We start from the raw sequence: 17,559 nt of genomic DNA on the forward strand, positions 1-17,559 counted from the left end.
GCACATCTGAACTTCCACTATCTCGTATATCTATTTCTTCTTTTTGTTGAGCTTAACATTGATCCTTTATCTTGCAGTTTGCAAGTACAGCGAAACATGTAAGAAATACTCCCCATGTCAATGAAGTTTTGGATGACGAGGCATTGCTCAAGAGATACCGGAAGGAAATAATGGATTTAAAGAAGCAGCTAGAAGACTTGGAGGTAAGTAAACAATTTACCTGCATGCCGATGGTCACTCCTTATAGGATCTACAATGGGATTTCCTGTGGGATGCCACTAGCAGGTGGTTTACATATTACATCTTCCAGGTTTATGTGGACTATTGTTATCTCGGATTGTCTGGGTCATGGAAAGTACTTCTGTGTGTGAATCCTTGAATGAGAATAGATATTTTTTACATTTATTTTGAAGGCATCCTCTGAGATGAAAGCTCATGCCATGGCTAAAGAAGAGCATTCTCAGCTGCTGGCAGAAATAAAACAACTTCAAAAAGAAAGGGAAGATCGCATATGGAATTTAACAAATATTGTTGTTGCTTCTTCTCAAGTGTCCCATGAAGACAAACGGGTATAGTTTCATTTTTAACCATTTTCACATATAATTGCATTTCTTTCTAGTTATGTGTGTGTGGTTTTTTTTCTTCTCTCATGCTTAAGGAAAATTTATGTATACATATTCAATTTATCATAATACATTTTTTTAAGGTTAATCGAAAAAGAAGGGTTACATGGGCTCCTGGAAAAATCCAAAAAAGTTTGTGTACTTCAGGTGTTTCATCATTTGAATCCAACATAAGTACCAACTTTGTTAAAAGACCAAAGTTTTCCAATTTGACCTCATTAGCTGAGTTTGATGATTGTAAGTATCGTTTGTGGTTTACTCTGGTTTTTTTGAAGTGTGTGTTCTGCACGTTTCTTAAACATTGTCATTTTGGATTGGTTTATTTTTCGTGATCGTGTTTTGTTTAAGTCCTTGTTTGTTTGTTTTTAAGCCATTCGTACAGAATCTGATTTTGATGATGCAACCCGTGTATTTGATGAGACTGCACTAGACATAGATTTCAATTTTGGAAGCAAAGTCACTCAGAGGGAGAGGTCAGCCCGTTGTCTGCAGATGGCGGCTCTTACTTCTGATGCACAAGTTCACAGCAGGTATAGGATTTTTTTTAAAATTATTTTTCTTCATTAAATATTTCTTCGTTGTCTACAAAACATAATCCAGGTTCTTCTTAATAACACTGTATGCTGCTTAGCCCATTCTCCCATGAAAGATAATTTTTGACACAGTGGTATTCATTCTTCTGTTTATACAGTGCAGAGATCCAAGACTCCATTTCAAAATTTAAGGATATGGAGCAGAAAGTTGATGAACTAGAAATTAAATTGAAAAACCTGACTAAAGAATATGAGGTGGAAGTTGAGAAAAGAGAATCCGTTGAAAAAGAGACTGCAAGTTTAAAACAAAAAGTTCAGATGCAAGAAGAGAAAGATGAACTTTTAAAATCCCTTGAGCAGGAAGTAATCTCTTTGCAAGATCAGCTTCAATCCCGTCCCAAGAGTAATGAACAAAGTCCTGAAACGGGAGACAACTTGGGGACGCCTGAAGAGCAGATACATTTGAAAACTAATAATTGTCAAGTACAGGACATGGCTAGGTTGAATGATTTAGCTCCCAGCACACATGTAGACAGTGTGGTGGAGAATCCTATTGAGGAACAACTTTCAAACCACGTTCATGATATCTGCAGGGAGCAAATACAGATGCTTGAACAAAAGATAGTGGATTTGGAAGAAAATGTGAGTACTGCATGTGTTTAATATCTCGTTATTTTGGAAGACAGATATTGTAGAATTTGAGATAGACAGACATAATGGTCTATATTTATTTTAAATATAACTTTTTTGATATATGAAGATCTGAAAATATGACAATTTATAATTTAATGTTTATTTTCAGCATCAACAAAAGGACTTTGTGGAAAGTCTTCAAATTTGCGAAGCTTTAATGATGGAGAAAGTAAGTGGCTGTGTTTTTTTTGTATCCGTAAGAATGTAGAATAGATTTTAAAATAAATATTGATTTTTATTTCATTAGGAAACTGCTCTTAAAGAATTGTCTATCGTGCGGATTAACTTTGATAGTGTGGTAGTAGAGAATGAAAGCCTGAAAATAGAGTTGGCTGAGACAGAAAAATACATTGAGGAGAAAAAGGAAACAAACGAATTTGAAATGCTGGAGAAAGCAGCACAAAAGGAGCAGGAGGTGAGCCAAATGAATTCTCAGAAGATTGCAGCTATTAGGCAGGTTGTGGGTTTGTTTTTTTTTTGTTTTTTTGTATGGAATGAGTTTAACAAACCTTTCAGTGTGAGATACTTTTCAAGTACATTGTGTAAGTTACTGCTATTGGATGACGTTTTTAATTGCATCTAGTCAAGTGCCAGATATACTGCATTCTGTAGCATGAATATATTAATGGAGTTTTACTGAAACTTACATGCTGAGTGTGTGTGTGTGTGTGTGTGATAGTGTATATGTGCATATTAGGTAAGGCAATAATTTTAATCTTCTGGTAGAATAGGATTCTCTTGATTAGTGTAACCTATACCAGAGGTGATTTGACCGGGCTGAGAATAGCAAAATGTAGATTCTGGTCTCACGGCTGGAATGTGACAATTACAAATGGTCTTTCTTGCTGCTTTAAATGTCTTGTCATGTTTAACACACTTGAACATTTTGGGCTCCATATAAAAAAAATAGATATAAAAAAAAATAGATATAAAAAAAATAGATATAAAAAGACCATCCTTTTTCCTGGAGTATAATTTATTCTTCTCATCTGGAGGTTGGGCAGTAAACCTTAATTTTTGTGGGGGATATATCCATGTAGCTGATAATCGTTTTGCTCTGCAGAACAGCTGTTTTGCGACACAATTGTAGCACAGTAGCAGGTTTCTAAAAATATCTCCAGTGATTAAGAGTTTGTGGTTTTTGTTTTTTGTTTTTTTTTGTTTTTTTTTATTTAAAGTCCAACTGATGTGATGAGTCAAAACAAAAAACGTAAAAATGCATGACCTGTACAATTAAAAACAAATCTAATTGATTCCATAATGCCTAATGAAAGGTAAAAAAAAAGACACACACTTGCATAAAGAACATTAAACTAAAAAACTTAAAGATAAGTTTTAAAACTCCATCATATACAAATATTGGCATCACAGAAATAAGTCTTCTGACCGAAGACAGAAATTTATAAATAACTTGACTTTCACCTAAAGAAAACTTAACCAAATATAAATTGATCCAAATACATCAAAAGATAAGTCATGTGAATAATCAAGGGATTGAATGTCAATGAGACAAATCAATGAAACAAAAGAGAAACTGAACACTATTAAAATGTAACAATAAGGGGGGTATTCAATTGTCGACGGAAACGCCGAAAATCTCCCTGTCCGCGCACTATTACCGTTATTACGGTAACTTTCTCGCTGGATTTCAGCTCGCAGCTCCCTGAGCCGCGAGCTGAAATCCAGCTAACTACTACCGTAAATAACGGTAGTAGTTTTTTACGCGGCGGGATTTCCGAACAATTGAATACCCACCTAATTCTACCCAATTGTAAATTTATGATCCGTACATAATGCCAAATTGTGCACAATGGGCACACTTATACAAACATTTAAACTCAATCCAATGACAAGACCAGCCTGTTAAAGGGTAGTAGGATGTGGTTTAAAAGAACAGTAGCTTTATTTCAGGCTACTTGCTGAGTACACATAATTTTAATTGCATTTCAATGCATTTCACTATCCAAAAATTGATAGTGCAAAAGGTAAAACATTCTAGAATAGAACATATGCAACATATGAATCTAATGTGTTTCGACCACCTCCATGCTGCAGTTTATGGTCATAATTTAGGTTTTATTTTTATTTCTTTTTGCAATTTTTTAATCCTTTTTAGTATTTTTCTCTTTCATTCAGTCTGGGGGACACTGCTTACCATGGTGTTGTGGAGGGGACCACAGGAATTGTCACCTAGCTAGTTAATGTTTAGCACTGCTGACAGACCCCTCCTCTCTACAATCCCCCTGCCGCCCCTTCCTGTTCAGTTTTTTTTTTTTTAGGTGCCCATCGAGTTGGGCAGTGTTAAGTACTGCTAGTATGTTTTTTTTGTTTTGTTTTTTTCATTTAATTTTATTTAATTCCTTTTTGATATAGGAAGTTCTTCTTTGGTGGCATACCTGGGAGTGTGTTCTATTCTAGAGAACACACTCCCAGAACAGCAGCACAGGCACTGCTGTCAGATGAGAGCCAGAGGCTCTCACCGGCAGAGTAAATAGGGTGCCTGAATACAGAGACAGGCGGTCTCTCCGGACCACTGACACTCTTGGGGTCTCCCCGATAACCGGCGCTGCCACTGCGGGCATTGAGTGCCGGTTATCGGAAGAAACAAAATGCCGGTGGCCATCTTGGATTCTGCGGAGGATAGAAACCAGAAGGGAGCCATACCAAGATGCCCCCTCCTATGTATGAGGGGGGATCAGGGTGCAAATCAGCTGCGGAGACCTCAATTGAGGTCTCCACTAATCTGCCGTACACCACCCGTTTTTTTTCTAATGGTGGCCTCTAAAAAAAAAATAAAAAATAAATAAATCCAGAGACAGCATTATCAGAGGGGGGGAGCTAAGACATAGAGCTCCCCTGCTCTCCAAGAAAAATTGGGCTAGCCCAGCCTTCTGGGGCCAAAGAGAAGCTCTGGAAAGGACACAGATCAGAGGGAGCAGGCACCAGGACACTGCTGTTGGTCTTCTCCTCTGTTTGGCCTGTGGGCTAAGTATCGGATTTATTTAAACACATATTACTGTATTTGCTGACTGCAAAGTGGGCTAGTAGGGGTTATATTGTAGCTCTCCTACTTGCCAATATATTTTGTTTAACAAATTACAAGTACAACTTTTATGTCAGATTAGTTGATTACTTGTTTTTTTTCCCACTGTTTACTCTGTTTCTCTCTCTCTCTCAGCTAAATTAACTATTTATGGCTGTGTGTTTGGTGTGCCTTCCTTTATAAAAAAAATGACAGATAAAGGAAAGGGCCCTATGGCAAAGTATTTTAAATGTTCAAGATGTAATGTAAAATTACCATGTGGGCAGAAGTACCTGTTGGCGCTCTGTTCTGTCTGCGAAGCAGGGGTCCCCCCTGCGCAAACCCAGCATATTCCAGCCCCACTGACGGCAGAACAGGCCTGGGTGGCCTCCCTGACAGACCTCCCTGCTACCACAGGTTCTATTGGAACGTCTATACCAGGACCTTCCTCAGTGCTTACGGACCAGGCCCCTGTTCCCACAGAAACGGCATGGTCCGCAGCATTTATAAAGGGTTTGGACAAACTAAACCAGTTACTTGAATCCCCAAACATCCCGCCTGCTAAAAGGAAGCGGCCTAGATCTGCTAATCCCCTTATGGTCCTTTCAGACTCTGAGGGGTTTTCAGAGGAGGAGGGGGAAATAAATTCTGATCCGGACCAGGTTCAACCTTTGGAACAGGAAGAGAACACTAAAAGCTAATTTATAGATGATTTGGTTTTAGCGGTGATAGGCGTTGGATCTCCCAGAACCAGAGGATCCTACTCCTAAAAACAGAAGTCTGTTTAAGAAGGCCAAGAGGAAGGCTATTCATTTTCCCCCTTCGGTAGAACTTAGAGATATTGCAGAGGGAGCCTGGAAACAGCCTGATAGAAGGTTCTCTGTTCCCAGGAGATTCTCTTCCCTGTATCCATTGCAGGAGGAAGACGTGGCTCGCTGGGAGAGTATTCCTAAGGTAGATATTCCAGTAGCCCGTTTGGCCAGACACACTTTACTACCAGTCCCAGGTTCAGCAACTCTGCAGGATGCCACTGATCGCAGAGTGGAATCCCAGCTGTAATCTATATTTGTGGCAGCGGGTTCTTCCTTTAGGCCCACATTTGCTTCAGCTTGGGTTGCTAGAGCCATGGAAACATGGGCAGACCAACTGGCAGAGGCCTTACAGGACTCGGAGTTACTTCCCCTGGCTTTACATTTGAAAGAGGCATCAGGGTACCTATATGAGGCGGCCCAGAACTCAGCGTCTGTGTCCCCCTCTATTCAGGCTGCATCTATTTCAGCAAGAAGAATGTTATGGCTGAAATCCTGGGAAGGAGATTCGGAATCAAAAAAGTCAGTTGAAACCATTCCTTTTTCAGCAGCAGGTTTGTTCGGCCAGGAATTGGATACTATGATCTCCCAGGCAACAGGGGGCAAAAGCACTTCCTTGCCGATATTCTCTAGTAGGGGCCGGACCCCTCGGGTCAGCCCTTTAGGGGGAGCTCCTTGCCTAGGGGACAGTCATTTAGAGGTAGACAACCAAATGCTAAAGGCTCATCTGTCAGGGGTAGATCCTCGTTTGCAGCTAGGCGCCAGGCCTCTAGGACACAGGAGAAGCCTGCGTCCTGACGACCACTCTCTTCTGCCGGAGGTGGCGCCAGTGGGGGGACGTCTCTTTGTTTCAGGAATAGTGGGCAGCGTCCTCCCAAGACCCTTGGATTCGGGGCATTATATCAAGGGGGTACATGATAGACCTGCTGGGTCCGGTACCACATTGTTTCTTCATAACCCCCGCTACCCCGAGATCCAACAAGAAGACAGGCAATACAGGCCTGTGTCTCCTCTCTTCTTTCACAAAGAGTCATCTGCAGGGTCCCAGACAACCAGAAGGGACAGGGGTTTTATTCAAATCTGTTTCTGGTCAAGATGCCGGATGGGTCCTTTCGACCCATCTTAAACCTAAAGAACCTCAATGTGCACTTACGGGTGGACAGATTTAGGATGGAATCCCCTGAGGTCGGTAATAAACGGCTTAGAGAAGAATCAGTTTATGGCTTCCATAGACATAAAAGACGCATACCTCCACGTTCCCATTTGGAGCGACCATCAGTCTCTCCTAAGATTCACAGTTGGGTCCTCCCACTATCAGTTTCGGGCTCTTCCCTTCGGCCTCTCCACTGCGCCGATGGTCTTCACGAAGATCATGTCAGTGATGGCAGCGTGTCTTCACCTAAAGGGAGTTCAGGTTGTGCCTTATTTGGACGATCTGCTCATCAAATCCTCCTCAGAGATTTGCTTACGTCAGCACTTATCCCTCACCTTGGCGATTCTGGAGAGCCATGGTTGGCTGATAAATTTAAAGAAATCCCAGGTGGTTCTGTGTCAACGCATGGTTTTCCTAGGGCTCATCATGGACACCAGTCAGCAAAAGGTGTTCCTGCCTGCCGAGCAGATCTGTTCAATTCGGAGTATAACAACTCAGGTCTTGTCTTCTCCCAGCCCCTCAATTCACTTGTGCATGCGGCTGCTGGGAAAGATGGTGGACTCCTTCAAGACCATCCCCTTCGGTCGAGCTTATTCTCGATGCTTCCAGTGCGATTTTTTTTTTTGACAAAATGGTCAGGATCCCACCTACGCTTGGATCTCCAGAGGATCTCGCTGTCTCCGAGGGCGAGAGAATCGCTCCAGTGGTGGCTGATTTAGGATCACATGGCGATGGGCAGGTCGATTGGTCCATGGTCATGGATCATAGCCACAACAGACGCCAGCCTGAGAGGTTGGGGTGCGGTAGACTTGCACCTCAGGCTCCAGGGGCTATGGTCGGTTCAGGAATCGGCCTTATCAATCAACACATTAGAGTTGAAGGAAATTCCTTTAGCCCTCTGGGGGGCCCAGACTCTTCTTCAGGGCCACCCAGTCAGAGTTCAGTCCGACAATGCCACTGCTGTGGCTTACGTCAACAGGCAGGGAGGAACCAGCAGTGCAGCTGCAATGCGAGTGGCAGCTCAGATATTTCTTTGGGCACAACAGTATGTTCCAGCAATATTGGCGGTGTTCATTCCAGGAATAAAAAATTGGGAGGCCGATTACCTCAGTCGCAATGCGATGATGCCAGGGGAGTGGTCCCTCCACCCGGAAGTATTTTAGTCTTTAGTTCAGAGGTGGTGTCTTCCGGATATAGATCTCATGGCCTCCAGACACAACAAGAAAGTTCACAGGTTTTGCGCAAGGGCAAGAGACCCCTTAGCGATAGCGGTGGATGTGATGTCCATGACATGGGAATTCAGGGTGGGTTATCTGTTTCCCCCGATTCCCATGCTTCCCCCAGTACTCGGACAAGTGAGACAAGACGGTCGGCCGGTGACTCTAATAGCTCCTTCATGGCCGCGTCGAGTGGTATGCAGACATAATATCCATGGCGGTGGGACAAGGATATCGTCTTCCGGCACGAGACGACCTTCTCCAAGGTCCCTTTCGTCACCAGAATTTACCTCAGCTCAGTTTAACGGCATGGCTGTTGAAGCCAGCCTCTGGAGAGCTAGGGGTTTTTCCCCCAGTGTAGTGAACACTATGCTGCAAGCTTGAAAACCGGTTTCGGCTCGCATCTATCATCGTATCTGGCGAGCCTATATTAGATGGTGCGAAAATAAGTCCTGTCATACATCTTCCTTTCGTCTCCCACGCTTGTTGGCTTTTCTGGCCTCCGTTTAGGTTCATTAAACCTGAACTGGTTTCAGCGCTTTCAGTTTTCTTTCACCTGAAATCAGCGGACTTGCCAGACGTCAGGACCGTTCTTCAGGGAGTCTTACATATTCAGCCTCCTTACGTTCCGCCTACAGCACCATGGGATCTTAACCTGGTACTGGATATGCTTAAAGGGCCTCCTTTTGAGCCATTACCTACGGCAGATTTTAGGTGTCTTACCTGGAAGGTCGTCTTTTAGCTATTGTATCTGCACGTAGGGTTTCAGAATTAGGAGCTCTGTCTTGCCGGGAACCATATCTGGTTTTCCACAAGGACAGAGCGGTGTTGAGAACCCTCCCTTCCTTTGTTCCAAAAGTAGTTTCGGCTTTTCATCTGAACCAGGAAATTGTAGTTCCGTTTTTTTCATCTACTTTCCATTCTGATCAACAGTTTATGGAAAAGTTAGATGTGGTTAGGGCTCTCCGCATTTATGTCAAAAGAACTTCTCAGATTAGACGTACAGATTCTCTGTTTGTTCTTTATGATTCTAATAAGAGGCTGGCCAGCCTCAAAACAGTCCATTGCAAGATGGATTACGGCAACCATTAAGCAAGCTTACATAAAGGCTAACCGTCCTGTGCCAGAGAGACTTACGGCCCATTCCACCAGATCGGTAGGGGCGTCATGGGCAGCGAGAAATGGGGCTTCTGCAGACCAGCTTTACAGGGCAGCCACCTGGTCCTCTGTCCACACCTTTAAACTGATAAAATTTTGTAATGTATTTGCATTTGCGGCTGCAAATTTCGCTCGTAGTGCTCTGCGAGACGTTCCCATGGTAAGCAGTGTCCCCCAGGCTGGATGAAAGAGAAAAGAGGCTTTATGTACTTACGTTAAATCCGTTTCTCTGATTCCGTCTGGGGGACACTGCGATCCCTCCCTTCTGCTTTTCCTCTGTGTGCTCTTGTTTGATTGGCCTTTTCTCCTTGGGCTTTTTAATTTACTGAACAGGAAGGGGCAGGGGGATTGTAGAGGGGAGGGGTCTGTCAGCAGTGCTAAACTTAACTAGCTAGGTTTTTTTAATTATTTGTGCTTGCTTTCCTTGTTGCATGGATAAAGTTTATTTTTGGAGTGGCGTTTCTTTGGTAAAATATTCGTTATTTGGCTGTATATATTTTTTTGCTTTGGGTTTTGAGGGAAACTCGTATCCCAGATTGCATTGCTCAGTGATCTTTGGGAGAGATACAAACATATGCAAGTCCTACTCCCCCAGTAGCATGGGATGCTTGGTGACATTACACAAGAATTTGGGTCTAAAATAGGATTTATCAGAGCAGTGTAACAGAGCTTTTTTTGTACTGGTGCATACCATGTTATCCAGAATGAGTAGCCACCACAGTGTCCTTCAAACAGCTGAAAAGCATAAACATTCCTTCAACTAAATGACACTAATCTTACCAACAGCATGCTCCATAGGCGACACCCAAAGCATGCCAATGTGGAGGTTATGATTGTGGCCGCCTGCTATTCCTTTAGTGAGATGCAATTAGAGAAGTGGAAATTGGGTTTCTCTGAGGCCTGGCCGAAGTAATAAAATTGAGGGCACTTGAAAAACTGATCCATCCATGATCCATCCATGTATGGAGGTGTTAGTTTTTCCCGTTATGTCACATTTAATATGTTGTATGTAGTGCACAATGTAAGCAGCACGCTTTAACTTTACTATAGCATGTCAACTAAAAATTGAAAATGCCACTTCCTGCATGTTTTTCTATATATAAAATATACAATCTGTTCTTGCTATCAGGACTTTATATAAAACTAGTGGCACACAGGCGGAATGATCTCCCGGGAATGTGGCACTTGCGATATAGATATATATAGATATATATAAATATATATATATATATATATATATATATATATATATATATATATATATATATATATATATATATATATATATATATATATCATAATACGCCCAAGCACTAATGTGGTTCGTGTTCAGAGGTATATCACCACTGCTGTTCCATGAATAAAATACGTACACTGTCAACTAATGTGCAGACAAACATTTGTGTAATCTCTAGGTTTGCAGGTGCCCAAAGTGCTGTTCACTAGCCAAAAAAAAGTATATTTATATAGTTTAACATGTAAAAAGGAGGCAGATTACGTGGCTGAATTCAATATCTCAAAGCTGGAGTGGGGGACTGATTTCTGCTTTTTTTTTTTTTTTTTTTCCCCATTTTCTTTCTTCAACCCCTTTTTAATTGTGCCAAAATACTTCTTGTGTGATGGTTCTTTTTCTTTGGTGATTGCTAGCTAATCAAAAGCAATGCATGCTAATGCCTCCTGCCCTATTGCTAATTGCTTTTCAGACACAGCTAATTCATGAAAATGCCAACTTAAAGACTTTAATTGAAAATGCAGAGGTGTACAATCAGGAACTAGAGGTGAGTTTTTCTAGTGTCTTCATAACAAAAGGGCAAACAAAATTCTCATTGTATAATAAAGAAAACTTGTTTATTTGGAACCTGAGTTTCAGCTTTGCTTAACAGTAAAGTATTATGGATATATTTTTCCCTACTTCATAGACATTGCTAAAAGGCTGCATTTATAAAGCATAAGACCACTTTGAATATAGTCATAAGTCACAGCCAGATCTGTTTGGTCAGTTGTATGACCCAATTGGAAACAAATCCTATCATCATGTGACAAGCTTTATTGCAAGCAAAAGTCAACTAGGTGCAAATTAGCAAAACTTTCAAAGCTAGCTGCGACAATAATCATCATGAATTACAAACAGTAGGAACGACTTGGTTTATCCTTCATTTTAGGTTTTTCAAGGGACTAGAAAATATTTGTGTAAAATTTGGGAAATGAGACACAAAAACATAGAATCACCCCAATCCTCAAGTAAAATTTGGAACAAAAACATACAAGGCAGTTTCAGTGTAACAAAATAAAGTATTGTTGTTAGTGGATTTTATGTAGAAAAACCATATCTGCAGAGTAAAACACAATATTCGATTAGGATTTTTCTCCTTAAGTTATCTTTATCTTGACAGAAAATATCCAGTCCTGATTTATGTGCAATATTTTGTTAATCTTCGTTTAAAAAAATTAATAAACTCGCCAACTATCGGTTTTAGCCTGTGTGGAGCCATAGCTACTGGCAAATTGTACATTATATATTTACATTACACGAAGATTGTAATCAGAAGTTTTTGTTAACGGATTGACTGTTTGGATACTTTGAAATGAAAATGTAGTAATTAATTATGAAATTAAATATTTCTTGAAATATCCATTGCTTGTATTTATCTGCTATGAGTGCATGAAAATTGGTTGTTTTGGTTTGTTTTTCTTTTCCTTTTATTAACCTGCCAGAATACAGATGTATGTAAAATATACTAATTTGATGTGGGGAATATCAATTAGTAACCCAAAAAAAAATAATCAATCATCTGTTTTTAAAATTGCAGACTGAACTAGAAAGTAAATCCAAACTTTTGAAAGAACAAGAAAAAACAATTACTGAATTAAAGAAAGATGCTGAAGGCCTACAGAAGAAAATTAAAATTTTTGATCTCTCTGCATCCTTGGTGTGTATTTGATGTACAGCCCTATAATACAAGAGACATTATATAGAATGTACTATAGAGAGTATGGCATGTATCTGTGATTAGGGTGATAACTGAATTTTCATGTTGGCACAGTGGTACTGCTTGCAGTTATCAGAAAGAGTAAATAGAAAAAAAATATATAGAGGAGCGCATTTCAATTATTGGTGCATAATAAAGAACATCCAATAACACTCAGCGTGGCAAATCCACCTACAGCTAAGCATGGACTTTGTATAGTATGTGACCAGTATATAGTAAAATGTTTTGACTTGCTACCATGGTGATTTTAAAGATTGGCACCTCTGCATTTCCATCAGCTATCATTGCAGCTTGCTGTGTGAAATAGTGCAGGTACATGCTGTTTGAAGTATAATTTATCTCCTCCCAATATACACTGCTTGGAGGATAGTCCTAACCATGTTGAGTGGTGGGACTAATCATTACAGATTATACTGCAACTTACTATGCTTCTGTGCAGAGTGGTGCAGTAAACAGAAGGTCACAGAGTGAAGTGTTTTGTGTTTCAGACCATTGTGGCGTTATATTTTTTTACCATGTACTGGGCACAAACTGTACATCAGGCCTGGCTGATCTGTAGCTTTGAAGAGAAAAGGGGAGTAGTCCGCACAGAGTTGGGATGTGCCTCATCTAGATATCAAAATCATTATCATAGTGAGGGGGTGCTCTTTCCATTATGAGACATAAGTAGGAAAAAGGAGAAAAGAAATGGATTGCTAGAGCACTCCTAATCCAGTTTAAATAATTGAGAATATCTCTCACATACCATACTGATGCCTGTTCTAGTAATCGTATGGTGGGAACAAATCAGATGATCTAATATCAAAATTATATTTAAATTTTTATAGGGCGAAATGCCTTTATTGGTAGTAATAAATTAAAAACATATCTCCATTGAGATTTATTATCCTCATAAAAAAGGTGAAATAAAAGAGAAGAGAACGTGCAAAAAAGTGTATAAAATTATACCACGGACAGTAGAGCTAGGAATAATAGCAGGGGTATATTATTGATTTATATATTCCAAGCATCATCATCCTCAGTATATATGTGGGATGAGAAATATGGAGAAAGGGGATCAGAATGGATAGATATACTATAGAAGATCTTAATGTAATATCTTATCTATACTCTCAATAATAGATAGATAATAAAGTCCATTGATCACCCTTTATTAAATCTGAAATGGATCAGATAGATCCTAAATGCCTGGATAAAAAACTTAGATCAGCATAACATTAATATATAAATTATTTAAAGTATAGGGTCATTAGTCCCTCAATAGGTATAGTTGTTAGCTGATAGAATAATGAAAACCCTGCTATATCTGGGTATGGTCAGACGTTTTAGTACAAAATATATCCATGCAAATGTAGTCACTTGCTGTGCTAAACATTAAAGCATTAATTAATGGTTCATAGTCATTGTGAACCCTGGGAGGAATATCAGCGCTGTTAGAGTGTGTTAGTACACTGTATATGCAGACATTGTCCCTTTTTAATGAATGAATAGCAAAACACCGATCATTAGCAGTTGGTTACTGCTAACCCAGGAATAGAAAAAGCGGCACTGTATAGGTATATTAGAAATTTCACTGACCATTAAGATAAATCTGTCAGAGAGCGTGTAGCGGTGCTGCCGCTCGCTAGCTCTTACTTCCGGGTATGACGTCCGTTACATAACCCCCAACGTACGTTTCACCACACATAGCTTTATCAAGAGGACCTGATCTGTAGCTTTGTCAGTAGATGGCATGCTAGGACTTGTAGTAGTTTCACAACAACTGGCGAGCCACTGGTTGGTCAGGCTTTAACATAGTTATTTTTTAAAGTTAAGCAGACTCACCGCTTAGTGCATACAATTTATTCTGATATTGTTTCATTTCAGGGTGACTGTGACAAACTGTGTGAAGAAGTGTTTCAGCTGAAGCAATCTCTTAGTGATGCTGAAACAGTGACTCGTGATGCTCAGAGGGAAGCTGCGTTCCTGAGGAGTGAAAATCTAGAGCTGAAAGAGAAAATGGTGAGCCTGAAGTAATAGTATAACTATACTATAAATGCTTGTCTTACAAAATACAATATAGCAGAGTGAAATTCGCTCTCATTTCATTGTCTGAATACCTCAAGGTCCATTTATTAAAATCGTCCAATAGTGATTTGTGAACTGCTTATTTGTATATCGTTTAAGTATTTTAGCACAAATAAATACATTGCTACCTCTTTCATGTAGGTCTTGTATACATTATATAATAAAAAGTTTATCCCCCTTATAATGCTAAATATTTGCCACTTTAATCTGTACAAGTTGTAATCAAGTATGTCCCATATTTCTTTAAATGTTTAAAAATATCATTTATGCAGTATATAACTTTTCTCTCCTGCCATTGGGGGACACTGCAAGACATTGGGGTATATTAGATGGACTAGGAGCAAAGGCACTTTAAAAATAACTTGGTGTACACTATTCCCCCTACTGTGCCCCTCATATCTGGAGACAACTGCTGTTTTAGTTGAATTGCTAGATAGTAGAATGTTTTTCTATTGGCCCCTGCCCATATTTTTTGGGGGTATTTTTTTTAAAGATTTTTCTTTAGTTTTGTATGTCTACGCAGGTACCCTTTAAAGACCCAGAGTATATAGAGTGAAAGCCTGTGGTATGCCTCTATTCTGGGTCCTTTTGATGGGGTTGGCCTCTCTGCTCCCCTCACCCCTGTTTCTGCTGCAGTCCTCTACACAGGAGGACTCTTGTGTGCTTTTATGAGGAGAGATGTTGATAGAGCCGCTACTCCCTGCCTGGCCAGCTTGCCAGGCAGGGAGTAGCCTGGCAAGCTTGTCCTGGAAACGAGCAGTTCTTTTACTTATTTACAGCGATGTTCACTTATTTAGGAGTGAACATCGCTGTAGATGCCAGCGCTTCAGCCCATACTGGGCACTACTTAACATTTGGCCTCTATTGGGGACATGAGAGGAAAGACATTCAATACCTGCAAACTGTGAGTAGAAAACCTGGAAGGTAAAGCTTAGGTGGCCATTACTGTGAGCAGTACTAGGGTGCCCTCCCTCCTCCTCACGGAAGCAGCCATTTCCTTGCTCTAGAGACACGCTGTCTGCCAAGGATGATTACTTTTCTGTGCCCTTTCCTGTCTAGTACAACCTGTTACTTGCCTTTACCACCTGTTTTAGAGTCTTGTAGGCTTTATTTTCTTTGAAGAAACCAAACTTGCTGTATAATCGGTGTAGTGTGTCTCAGGGTGCAGCATATGTGTATATTTTAGATTGACCTTGTTCTAAAAACAAAAGGTAATCTCTATTTACTGGGTTTATTTAGACAATTTTGGTGTGTGTTTTTGTAACATACCATCACTATGTCTGAGAAAGGAACCTCCAAGGTTAAAGAGCCTGCAGGAAAGTCTGCAACATTACACATGTGCTAAATGTAATGTCAAATTATCTTGTGCACAGTCTGACCCAGGCACCATGTCTGCTACGTGTGAGGCAGAGATCTGCGATCATCGTGTGCCTGCTGCTGCACTGGCAGTCTTGGAGGAGCCAACTTGGGCTAGTTCACTGGTGGCATTCATAGCCGAACTCTAGGGTAATGTGTCGATCCACAGAGGTAGAGGTGACTGTTCTTATTCTCTGGACGCACCACTTATTCCACCTTCACATTCGGTACCATGTGTTGGTGGTGCTGCCCAGGCAGAGACAGGTTTGGTGGTACCAATATCTAAGTCAACCTAGGAAATGACTTTGGATTCCTCCTTTCAGAGATGCACTCCCCAAAAGGATAGCTGGTAAATGTCTGGTTTCTGAAACTATCAGTTTCCAAACCTCACTCTGATCTTTCTTCCGAGGAAGATGAGGAGATTTTCCAGAGTCTGAAGGGGAATGCTCTTACAGTGCAAAGGACACATCTACCTCACAGATTGTAGATAATTTAATCCTGGATGTTAGACAGACCTTAGGTTTTGTGGAGCCTGAGGTTGCCGAATCATCTGGATTCTCCCTTTTTAAAAGGGCAAAAGAAGCGAATGCTTTCCCTCCTTCTCCTCAGCTTTTGGAGTTGGTGTCTTAGGCCTGGCAAAAAGGGGTATATTTACTAAACTGCTCGTTTGAAACAATGGAGATGTTGCCTATGTCAGCCAATCAGATTCTAGTTAGTTATTTAGTACATTCTACAAAATGACGGCTAGAATCTGATTGGTTGCTCTCGTTTAGTAAATATAACCCCAGGTCTCTTATTGCAAATTGGGAAGCGTACCTTCTCTGTTGCATGAAACTGCTGGGGCACATGGTGTCTGTGTTCGAGGTTTTGCCCGTCACAGTTTCATTCTCACCCACTATAGAGGGAGCTTCTCCGGAAGTGGTCTGGGTCCTCCCTTCATCTGGACCAGCAGATCATCATGCTGTCTGTGGCCACTCATCTCTCCCTCACGTGGTGGTTAACTAGAACAAATCTGGAAAAAGGTCAATTCTTCCAGACGTAGGAATGGACCTTGGTTACCACAAACACCAGTTTATCCGGTTGGGACGCGGTCTTCTCTGATTCCAGGGATTCTGCTCTCATCTGGGGGTCCTCCTTATCCATCAGTGTGATTGAACTTGGGGTGATTTAAACGGCATTAGTTCAGGGTCAGGAAGTTCTGGCCAGGAGTCCCCTGAAGGTCTAATCTGATTATATGGCTATAGTTTACCTGAACCATCATCAACCTCATGGTGTCCCGTTTGAACTTCAGAGTCCTTCACTTCTGCTCAACATCCAGGGATCCGAAGGCAGGGTACATGGATACCGTGGCAGTTTCATCTGATATTCCTGTTCCCTTTGTTTCTTCATGCTACCGCAGGTTCTCAAAAACGTTGAGAATGGGTTCCTGCTATTCTGGTGGCCACAGATTGGCCACACCAAACATGGTACTCTGACATTCTGGGAATGGCAGTAAGAGTTCAGGGTCCTTTTTGCTGCCACTCTTTAGATTGTCTGGCTTTGACGGTGTCTACTGAAACCCTAATTCTTCGGGGCTGGGGATTCTCGCACATGGTTATGAGATGATTAAAGTGAGGAAACTTTCCTATGCAAATTATCTGGTGACACTTACATTGTTTGGTGTGAGTAATGGTTTTCACACTTTTTTTTTTTTTTTTTTTTTCTTTCAGCACAAATTAGCTGTTGTGAGGAATGTTCAGACTTTTCTACAAGGGGTTCTATACACTGAGTCCCCCTTTGTCATCCGATTGAGACTTTGGATCTTAACCTGGTGCTCAGGGCTCCTGCGAAGAATGCCCTTGAGCCTTTGGATTCTGTTGATCTGTCATGTTCCTTGGAAGGTGGAGTTCTACTCTCTCTCTCGTTCCTCTGCTTGTTGGGTGCCTGGGATGGTTGCTT

General features: G+C 40.9%; 1 protein-coding gene across 4 annotated transcripts in view; it reads left to right on the forward strand.

Annotated features, from left to right (window-relative positions):
* Positions 1 to 17,559, forward strand: part of CENPE (centromere protein E) — a 101,846-nt gene that overhangs the window by 14,085 nt on the left and 70,202 nt on the right. For 3 of the 4 annotated variants that reach the window (XM_075200938.1, XM_075200943.1, XM_075200947.1), the window contains exons 11-20: positions 78 to 203; positions 414 to 569; positions 707 to 860; positions 994 to 1,153; positions 1,315 to 1,798; positions 1,959 to 2,018; positions 2,097 to 2,264; positions 10,912 to 10,986; positions 12,019 to 12,138; positions 14,065 to 14,199. In XM_075200938.1, the coding sequence (XP_075057039.1) occupies positions 78 to 203; positions 414 to 569; positions 707 to 860; positions 994 to 1,153; positions 1,315 to 1,798; positions 1,959 to 2,018; positions 2,097 to 2,264; positions 10,912 to 10,986; positions 12,019 to 12,138; positions 14,065 to 14,199 (1,638 nt within the window). The remainder of the gene's footprint in view (positions 1 to 77; positions 204 to 413; positions 570 to 706; positions 861 to 993; positions 1,154 to 1,314; positions 1,799 to 1,958; positions 2,019 to 2,096; positions 2,265 to 10,911; positions 10,987 to 12,018; positions 12,139 to 14,064; positions 14,200 to 17,559) is intronic. The other variant, XM_075200946.1, reaches the window with a different exon arrangement.

Source organism: Mixophyes fleayi, chromosome 1, assembly GCF_038048845.1.
Source record: "Mixophyes fleayi isolate aMixFle1 chromosome 1, aMixFle1.hap1, whole genome shotgun sequence".
NCBI lineage: Eukaryota > Metazoa > Chordata > Amphibia > Anura > Limnodynastidae > Mixophyes > Mixophyes fleayi.